Genomic DNA, 10,019 nt, shown 5'->3' with positions numbered 1-10,019 from the left:
AAATATTTACACATTAAGTTAACTGAAAGTAAAAACAGGTGAACGTCAGAGGACGTTTCTTTTTTTGCTGAGTATATATATATATATATATATAATCCTATACATATTTTTTAAGCTTGGAAATCTCTTGCAGTCACTTTTGAAGCTGTTTTAAACACATACACACATGCATACACATTTTACAGAAATGCACTTAATTAATTTAATTTGCCGTACATTGTTGAATGAGGATGGGTTCCAAAACCAAAAATCAACATTGATTAAATGTTTGTCTTTTCAACACAGAAAAACAATGAATTATCAACATTGATTCAACATTATTTAGCATTGAATAATCAACCTCAACCAAAATGATGATTCTGATGAAATTTCAACATTGAATCATGTCACCTTGCTATCTGGGATGTCACATTAAACACAGTACTGATGAACTACTAACTCAATCTGTCTCTATTTACCTACAATCATTAGAATAACTCTATTCAGACAGAATATGGAGCTCAAAGTGCTTCACTACAGTTAAACAGTGACAGACCATAAATATAGTCATAATACCAATACAGTTATTAATTACTATTTACATTCTTATCTGAATGAATAATATTTTAGCTGCTTTTACTAATGTTAATATTATGTGAATGTGAAATAAATATTTTAAAATGTTATAAAAACTATTACTTATATGGGATTTTTTGTTTTATTATGAAATAGATTTGACCAAAGCATGTTGTGTACTATACAGTCTTTATTGGTTTCACTACACACACCATGGAAGCATCCACACTGAGCGAGGAAAAATTGTGAAACATAGAAAAATGTATGAGTAAATACATACATTTAATAAATAAATATATCAATAAACTATGTAAAATGTATTTATTAACAAGGCCAAACGATCACTTCAGGTGTTTGTAGACAGGAATAATTTACATCTCCACATATTCATGGACTAAATAGTGATGAAATGGTTAACAGAGGTGTCTTCATGTCCTCCCTCATTTTTAGCTCCTCCTCTCACACACTCTCTTACACACACACACACACACAGAACTAGTAAGTTCTTGTCAAAAAAATTTAAACGCAGACTGTCTTTCTCTCTCTCAGTGTGTTAGTGCAGGAAAATGGCTGAGGCCAGTATTTCAGTAGATCAGTTTTCAGTGGATCAGTTCATCTGTTCAGTGTGTCTGGATCTCCTGAAGGATCCGGTGACTCTCCCCTGTGGTCACAGTTTCTGTAAGGTGTGTATTAATGGCTGCTGGGATCAGGAGGATCAGAAGGGCGTCTTTAGCTGTCCTCAGTGCAGAGACACTTTCACTCCAAGGCCTGTCCTACGCAGAAACAACATGCTGGCTGAAGTGGTGGAGAAACTGAAGAAGAAGACTGAAGTCCAAGCTGCTTCTCCTGCTCACTGTTACACTGGATCTGGAGATGTGGAGTGTGATTTCTGCACCGGGAGAAAACACAAAGCCATCAAGTCCTGTTTAATGTGTTTAGCTTCATTTTGTGAAACTCATCTGAAACCTCATTATGAAGTTTCTTCCTGGAAAAACCACACATTAACTGAAGCTTCAGCAAAACTCCAAGAGAAGATCTGCTCTAACCATAACAAGCTGATTGTGATCTACTGCCGTACTGATCAAACCTGTATCTGTTATTTGTGTACGATGGATAATCACAAAGGACACGACACCGTCACAGCCGCAGCAGAAAGAGCTGAGAAACAGGTGAGAATGAGAAAGATTTCCAGGATGAGGTTCTTAATTATAGTTTATATCTAGAAACACTTTATAAATTTTCTGTGGGCTTTAGGTTGGGGGACTTTCCTGGCCAATTAAACACATACACCATGGTCCTTAAACCAGGTATTAATACTTCTGGCAGTGTGCCAAGTCCAGCTGGAAAATAAAATCAGCTTCTCCATAAAGCTGATCAGCAGAGGGAAGCATAAAGTGCTCTAAAACATCCTGGTAGATATAATATTCGAATTTTCTGAGATACTAAATTTTTGGTTTTCAGTAGCTGTGAGCCATAATCATAAAAATTAAAAGAAATAAACATTTAAAATATATCAGTCTGTATAATATATAAACTTCAGTTTTTGATGATATTCTAATTTATTGAGATGAACCTGTATACACCAGGTTTGTTTATGTGAAATTTAATTACACACTCATAGGCATGTTTTAATGAATGTACAATGCCATCTGTTGAATTTTAAGATGAACTAATGATTTTTTACAAGGTTGATGTTTTTATGATAAGGGCATTTCCCGTTAATATTTCAAATTAGCATATCTTCTGTTCCTGTGCGCTGATTGAGATGAAATAAAGCCCATATGTTACCTCAAGCTCGGTCACTGAAACATTTTAAAATGAGTTCAGTAGTTTTTATCTGATGCGTGCACAAACAAACAGACAGATTTGATGTGTTATATTACTCATCTTACACAAATATATTCAATGTACAGACACCCCAACTCTATAGTTTTATGTGTAGGTGTATAAAATATATATATATATACAGTGAAACCTCAAATTGCAAGTAACCAGTTTACGAACGTTACACAAGATGAGCAAAAAAGTTTTCATTATTTCTTATGGGGACAATCGCTTTAATGTACGAGTCGCTTCTGGAATTAATTATGCTTGAGAGAAACTTAAAATACTGTATTACAACAAAGCCAAAATAACAGCATAATGTTATCACTGGAAGTTCCCCTGATACAGCGCTGGACCTCAATACAATCACAGAAAACCTTTATAATGACGCCTCAGTGAAAGTTAACTAAACGTTATGTTGTTATGGTTCTGCATCAGGCTACAGACATTATCATGTGAAACTGTAAAATCATCTGTTCTGTGTTAACCAGTGTAATGTAAGCTAGCAACACAGCACAACATGTTAACCCACATAGGTGTTATACTCACCGTAACTCCTTTTACAGCGGCATGAAAAACTTTATTACATACATACATTTATAAACTGGGCATCTGACATGGATTTTACATTTTATTAACTTTTCATTTTTTTTTGATCTGGCTAATCTCAGGACAAACCATTTCATCATAGGAGTGTGGAGACTGGTTTTAAGTTATTTTACTAATTTTACACAAACTATAAGAATCCACCATGTCTGTGATGTTCTATAGTGTATGTAGACAGTATTATGAATGAACTGTGGTTTACTCAGTGACTGAGTGATCCTGCACTTCCCTGTACTCAGACTTCCAGTGGTGAGACCTGAGGTAGTGTCCACCTCTCCTCCCCTCCCCGTCTCGTACACTCAGTGAGAGATCTTCTTGGGCAGTAACCTGCCTCACAAACTAGAATCAGGGCACCAACCATACGGTGGCATGAAAAATGTAACCTGCATTGAAGGAACAGTAAACTGATTACACAAATGTCACCACCATTACAATTTATTTATTATTGTTTCACGTCTGCATTGTGCTGCTCCACCAACATGCTGTTCTGTGTGGCTGCCCATGGCACCGATATCTAAATCTGACTGTCAGCTTCTTATGGTTCCACATTTTGACCGAACTAACCACAAGCTTCACCTGTCACTCACATCTGAATATGTCACATGATATAAACATTCCTCTACATTCTGATAGGCGTATGTGTCACGGTCACCATCACTGCATGTGCTCTAGTGAATTATATGATTTAAACATCAAGTTAAAATTCAAACAGAGAGAGAGAGAGAGAGAGAGAGAGAGAGAACATAAACATAAACAAAGCAGATATAATGAGCTCCAATCCACTCTTGTCATCATGCTGGATAAGGATTTGTGTCTCTTAGATCCAGTGAAGGGAAACTGTAACACTACAACACACACACACACACACACACACAGCTGTATGTATGTTTGTATGTAATGAATTATTTTACTATGTAAGTACTTTATAAAAGGCTGAATGTAACTGTTCTGTCCTCAGAGTGAGTTGAAAGAGGAGCAGATGAAATCCCAGCAGAGAATCCAGGAGAAGCAGAAGAAGGTGCAGGAGCTGAAACAGGCTGTGAACACTATAAAGGTGAGCAGTGAGCAGAGACAGAGCTGCTCCTAGAAACACACACAACATGGACAACATGGAGTCATTTAGAGTCGCAGTAAGAGAGGGAATGATAGATGAGCTTTAAATCCTGTGTGTGTGTGTGTGTGTGTGTGTGTGTGTGTGTAACAGCTGAGTGCACAGACAGCAGTGGAGGACAGTGAGAGGATCTTTACTGAGCTGATCAGCTCCATGGAGAAAAAGCGCTCGGAGGTGACGGAGCTGATCAGAGCTCAGGAGAAGACTGAACTGAGTCGAGCTGAACGACTCCTGGAGCAACTGGAGCAGGAGATTGCTGATCTTCAGAGGAGACTCACTGAGCTGGAGCAGCTTTCACACACACACGATCACATCAAGTTCATCCAGGTAACACTCACTGTCTGATCTACACACACAGCTGTTTCTCACACACTCTCTAAAACACCCCCTGTTAATGGAACAGTGAATGTTCTCTGATGTCACAAGTGTGTTTTACATTTAATCTGCTTTCTGTAGGCTTTAGCTTCTGGACGTCGTTCTCCTCCATTGGACAGACCAACGTTTCAGACATCCAGCATCAGTGTCCATCAACATCTCTCATTTGATGGAGTGAGGAATTCTCTCTCAGATCTGAAGAAGAGACTCGAGGAATTCTGTGAGGAGGAATTCAACAAAATCCCTCCACATGGTAAGAGGAGCTGTTCCTGCTGGAGAAACACAATGATGGACGTCTTTACTCGCTCTGTGAAGTCTTATTTCTTAGCAATGCTCCTGCTGACATTCCTGCAGACAGTTTGAACTAAAATACTGATTTAAAATGACTAAACTGACTGTATCACTTTAAACTGTTTCCATCTTTTACAACCTGATGATGCTTTTTGTCTTCATTTCCATTTTTCTCTCCACAGCTGCAGCAGTTCAGATCTTTTCACTACCAGAGACACAGAGAGAAGAAGAGTTTCTGAAATGTACACACACACACACACACACACACACACACAGGTTTATTAGGTCTATAGAGAACCGTTTTCTTTAAAAGCAGCTTAGAAAATATTAAATACAGACAAGTGATGTGCAGGAATGTTGTAAGATTTTAAATGTAAATTTTATTTTTATTAGTTTATGTGTGTGTGAGAGACAGAGAAAGAGTGATAGAGAGAGCAGAGAAGATTTCCTGAAATGTATATTACACAACCAAAAAAAGTAATTACATAAATTTATAATAATACACACACCAATAATAATAATAATAATAATAATAATAATTTGGTTCATTTCAATAAGTATATCCTGCAAAATAAGTTTAGAAAACACTAAATACTGACAGATTGCAATAAATAACAGTTTTTTTATTTCTTTAGATTAAAATCTGAATGAACATTGAGACATTTCTCCCTCAGATATCAGCGCACACAGACAGCTGTCTCACTCTTCACATGAATATACAGTATTCTGTGAATTAAACCCAACAGGTTCACATTGTTCAGTTTGTTTTTATTTTATTTTTTAGATTTCTGTTATCTGACTCTGGATCCCAACACGACACATCGTAACCTCATTCTGTCTGAGAAGAACAGAGCGGTGAGATACAGTGAGAGAGAGCAGCAGTACTCTGATCATCCAGAGAGATTTAATTACTACAGGCAGGTGTTGTGTAAGGAGAGTGTGTGTGGACGCTGTTACTGGGAGGTGGAGTGGAGCGGTTATGGTGTGTCCATATCAGTCTCATATAAAGACATCAGCAGGAAAGGACAGGGTGATGAGTGTGGGTTTGGAAACAACAATCAGTCCTGGAGTCTGTGGTGTTCTTCTTCTTCTCTCTCTTTCTATCACAACAACATTAAGACTGAACTCAGAGCTCCATCATCCTCCAGAATAGGAGTGTATGTGGATCACAGTGCAGGAACTCTGTCCTTCTACAGCGTCTCTGACACGATGAAGCTCCTCCACAGAGTCCACACCACATTCACCCAGCCTCTGTACGCTGGGTTTAGACCCTACTGGTGTTCTGACTCTACTGTGAGATTGTGTGATCCAGAATAAAGTGTGTAGTGTTTTGTGTAAAATTCCTGCACATTGTCACATTGTTGCTCAGTCATCTGTCTCACTAACACACAATCCAGCTGCACAAACAGCTCAGTAATTTAACACAGCGACAATTAGAGAGTAAATATTAACACTGAATATAGTTTAATAAAAATAAACAGATGTATTATTAAATGTATTAAATGTATTATTATAAAGTTGTATCTGTGTGAAGAGCTGTGGTGAGATCCGGCACATCAGACGTCACTTTAGAATAACTTTATATTTACATTATTGAAAGTGGATGTTTAAAACTGACCACACACACACACACACACACACACAAATATGTTTCAGCAAAGATTTTTTGTTTTAATTTGCTAAAAAAAATAATAATAATATCTAAGGTAAATTTTTGTAATGCAGTGAATTTTTAAATCTTCTAAATAAATATCTTTATACTGTATGTATGTAACACCTGTGTAAACACAGACTTGTATTATTATGAGTAATATTTGTGTCATGAATGTACATAAGAAATTAATGAAACATAAAATAATTCAGTAATAAATCAATATCTGTGGTTTAGTTCTCACAAAGATCAGCTGTTATAAATCCCAATATTACTGTTATTAAATATCATACAGTCAGTACAGCAGTAAAACTCTATGACGGATGTCACTCATGAGATAGTTATCTGTGTTTCGAGTAGCTGCTTGAGAGAAAAATATTGAAAGACAAACACTCAGAGATAAACTTTATTACGTATTTAGGACACTTTTATAGAGATGTTAGTTCATTTCAAGTCGCTTTGAGAAGAAATTGATAAATTTTATAATCAAACTGCATAGGTGAGATAGGGGTATAACAGCAGGAATACCAGGGGGCGGGGGATGCAGCATTTTATTATCGAGGGCGGGCCTTGTAGGATGACTTTTACACACACACATACACACATACACACTAAATAATGGATTACATTTTTGAAAAAAATAACTAAATAACTGAGTACCTAAATGGCGGACCTAATGACCGATTACTCGTTACATCAAAAAAGTTATAGGCTACTGGTAACTCTCGAGTAGCAAAGCGTTACTACAACACAACACAATATAACAATGGCAGTGCAGGTTAGAGCGAGTAATCACTCAAAGCTTTATACATTTCCATTATCTTGCCAGGCTTTTTACTAAAGCATGTAGGGTTCAAAGCTTATCAACTAAACACTCTCATATTGGGTAATGGCAGACCTTCAATGTTAACGCTTGGAGTGGAGTTTGGAGTATTACATACAGCGTATGATGCTAAAACAGTTAGCAAATGGAGGCAGTTCTACTATAACAAATTGTGATTCCTTTTTTATAAATTAAGTTAAATTAAGTTAAATTCAGCTTCCACCGGCGGTGACCTCTGATAAACTATCAACACTCCAGTATTTCAGTACATATATTACACACCAAACACATAGAAGATTAATGTATATTTATTGTCAGTGAGAGACCCATGTCTAAGATATTTGAAAAACTTGTTTGTTATTTTTCTTCTTTGATAAAGCATCGTATCCCTGCGCAAATGTGTTAAGTTCCATATACTGTAAATCATTAAAGGAAAGTTTGCTTGTACTGAAGTTCTGTTAGTTTAGATTAAACAAGTGTCTAATCATAAAAATATTAATAAAATCCATAAAAACATTCAGTACTTTTACTTTTGATACTTAAGTACTGTACACTTGAAGGTGAATACTTTTGCACTTTTACTCAAATGGAAATGGAAAATCAGGCTTTAATTTTATAATATATTTTGTCACTTGTTGTTTCTGAGGCACTGAGTGGCATTCGATTAAAAGTATCTCTGCCCTGAGGACAGCTATGATGCATTCAGCAGTCATTAATACACAGCTTAAAGAAACTGTGATAACAGGGGAAAGTCACAGGGTCCTTCAGGACACACTGGACAGATAAACTGATCCTGATCTACTGAAACACTGGCTTTAGACAGTTTCTGTTTGTTGTTGTCAAAACGCACGTTATGGTTGCGAGAGTGTTAAAGTTACTTTCAGTAATGTGAGCTTAATCATGTCAGAGCGGTAAGTAATTAATTGAGCCGACGCCCATCTGAGGCCAACAGATAAGCAGAGAGACGAACACTCTCTGTCAGGCAGCCAAGATGTCGTACTGTCATCATGCAGCATTTTATACAACATGAAAAGAGTTATTTCACTTTTTTTTCTCAAATTTCTATCAATTTCATACCGTGACCATCCATTAGTTAGCTATAGCTAATTTCTCTTTTTGTTAACTAACTGTCTATGGCACATAAAGAAAGGTTTTTAAATCCTAAAATAAAATAATTAATATCATTAAGTAAATCTTAATATCATTAAGTTCTTGTTGTCTCTAATAAAAACACCATCTCTGTAAATCTACAGAATATTAACAGTTAAAGTACAATTGTAAAAGTCAGTATATAAAAAAAAATCCAAATATGTTAAGGTCTTTGCCCTCTTTGTTCCCTCTTTCCCAGTTTTTTTAAAAATCAGTCTAGGCATTTACAAATCAGTGATCTTTATTTTTTTATAAAAATGTAACTGCAGGAACACTTTGTTTACACATTCTGGTTTACATTTAATCTTCATTGATCTTGTGACACCCAGGGAATGACCATGCCTCAAAGCAAGAGTTTATATGGAACGCCCTTTCTGCTTAACAAGCTACAGAGACACAAGCTTGGGTGTCACATCGAGGTGTGTGTCTTTTCCCTGGTGGTGTCACATAATGACAAACAAGGCCATTCGACAACTGCCTTAAATAAAGTCTCATTCACATGGATGGCTCACTGTTGTGACCTCCATCATTATATTAGGGATTTTTATTTAATTCATAAATATATATTCAGGAAAAACAATTTGTATTTTTTTGTATTTTACAATGAACTTTAATAATTAAACGGCATTTAATAATTATTTTTTTAATATATTGTGGCGTGGGCGGGATTTTGATTGGCTACCATCATGCTTTGCGGGAGGGATTGTTTTGTGTTCACCCTGTTGGGAAAAGGTGTTTGGGTTAGTGGTTTCGCCCAGAGGAGTGTGTGTGTGTTAGATGTGTGTTTATAAGGTGATTGAATGTGCTATTATTGTTATTACGTGCTGTTGGAAAATAAACTACTCCAAGCCATTTGCATTGGGCAGCAAGGAAGCTCACCTGTCTCTCCAAGTGCCTGCTTAGCGGTGAAAAACGCTACATTTGGTGTCAGAAGTGGGATGGAGAGAAGCGGGTTGGAGCGCACCCCGGAGGAAATCCGGAGGATTCAGGTAGGCCGCCAAGTAGCAGAGTGGCTGAGGAGGAAGAAAACCCCCACTGACGGGGCCAGGGGCCTGGATTTTGGAGGGGATTCCTCCAGTGACGCAGCGCAGGAGCAAGCTACAGCTCCGTGCGCTGCCAGCCGGCGAGGCGACATGCAGCTGCGCCTGCCTGCCTACAACGGCGCCGTCAAGCCCCACGCATTCCTCGCCCAAGTGGAGCTAGCCGCCGACTACGCGGGCTGGTCCCCGGCGGAAACCGCCGTCCGGGTGGCCCTCTCGCTGGAAGGCGACGCGCTCCGGGCATTGGAGGACCTCCGGGCTGATGAGCGGAAGGACTGGGCGAAGCTGCGGGAGTCGCTCCACTTCCGGTTCGGCACGGGTAACCGTAAGGAGGCCGCGTGCGAAGAGCTAGCGAGTTGCGAGCGGCGCGCCTCCGAGCCACTGGGGGCATTTGCTATGGACCTGAGATCTCTCGCGCACCGGGGCTACCCGGAATTTGAGCACGCCCAGCAGGAGGAGCTAGCTCGTCGCGCGTTCCTTCGGGGAATCCGGACGTTGCGGCTGCGCGAGCACATCCGGTTAGCGGCACCGGCTTCCCTCTCTGAGCCATCATGGCTGAACACCACAGCGGAAGAGCCGAGCGATCTCCCGTGG

The 10,019-nt window shown here is 38.6% G+C and overlaps 1 protein-coding gene across 1 annotated transcript; it reads left to right on the top strand.

Moving 5' to 3' along the window:
- Positions 1–1,091: 1,091 nt before the first annotated feature.
- On the top strand, positions 1,092–6,189 carry LOC128506383 (tripartite motif-containing protein 16-like). Its single transcript, XM_053476804.1, has 6 exons — positions 1,092–1,724; positions 3,944–4,039; positions 4,190–4,423; positions 4,553–4,724; positions 4,945–5,004; positions 5,547–6,189. Exons 1-6 carry the CDS (start codon positions 1,122–1,124, stop codon positions 6,077–6,079), a joined length of 1,698 nt encoding a protein of 565 aa, XP_053332779.1. The 5' UTR covers positions 1,092–1,121; the 3' UTR covers positions 6,080–6,189.
- Positions 6,190–10,019: the final 3,830 nt, after the last annotated feature.

The sequence above is a fragment of the Clarias gariepinus genome, chromosome 2 (assembly GCF_024256425.1).
Source record: "Clarias gariepinus isolate MV-2021 ecotype Netherlands chromosome 2, CGAR_prim_01v2, whole genome shotgun sequence".
Classification (NCBI taxonomy): Eukaryota; Metazoa; Chordata; class Actinopteri; order Siluriformes; family Clariidae; genus Clarias; species Clarias gariepinus.
The sequence above is the reverse complement of the archived record's forward strand: the minus strand, read 5'-3'. Positions and strand labels throughout refer to the sequence as shown.

What these genes read in the sequence shown, in the direction of transcription:
- LOC128506383 (XM_053476804.1), top strand. Translation starts at nt 1,122, where the DNA reads ATGGCTGAGGCCAGTATTTCAGTAGATCAGTTTTCAGTGGATCAGTTC. An exon ending in AGGCTGTGAACACTATAAAG is followed by an intron (nt 4,040 to 4,189) that starts GTGAGCAGTGAG and finishes TGTGTGTAACAG; the next exon opens with CTGAGTGCACAGACAGCAGT. An exon ending in CAACAAAATCCCTCCACATG is followed by an intron (nt 4,725 to 4,944) that starts GTAAGAGGAGCT and finishes TTCTCTCCACAG; the next exon opens with CTGCAGCAGTTCAGATCTTT.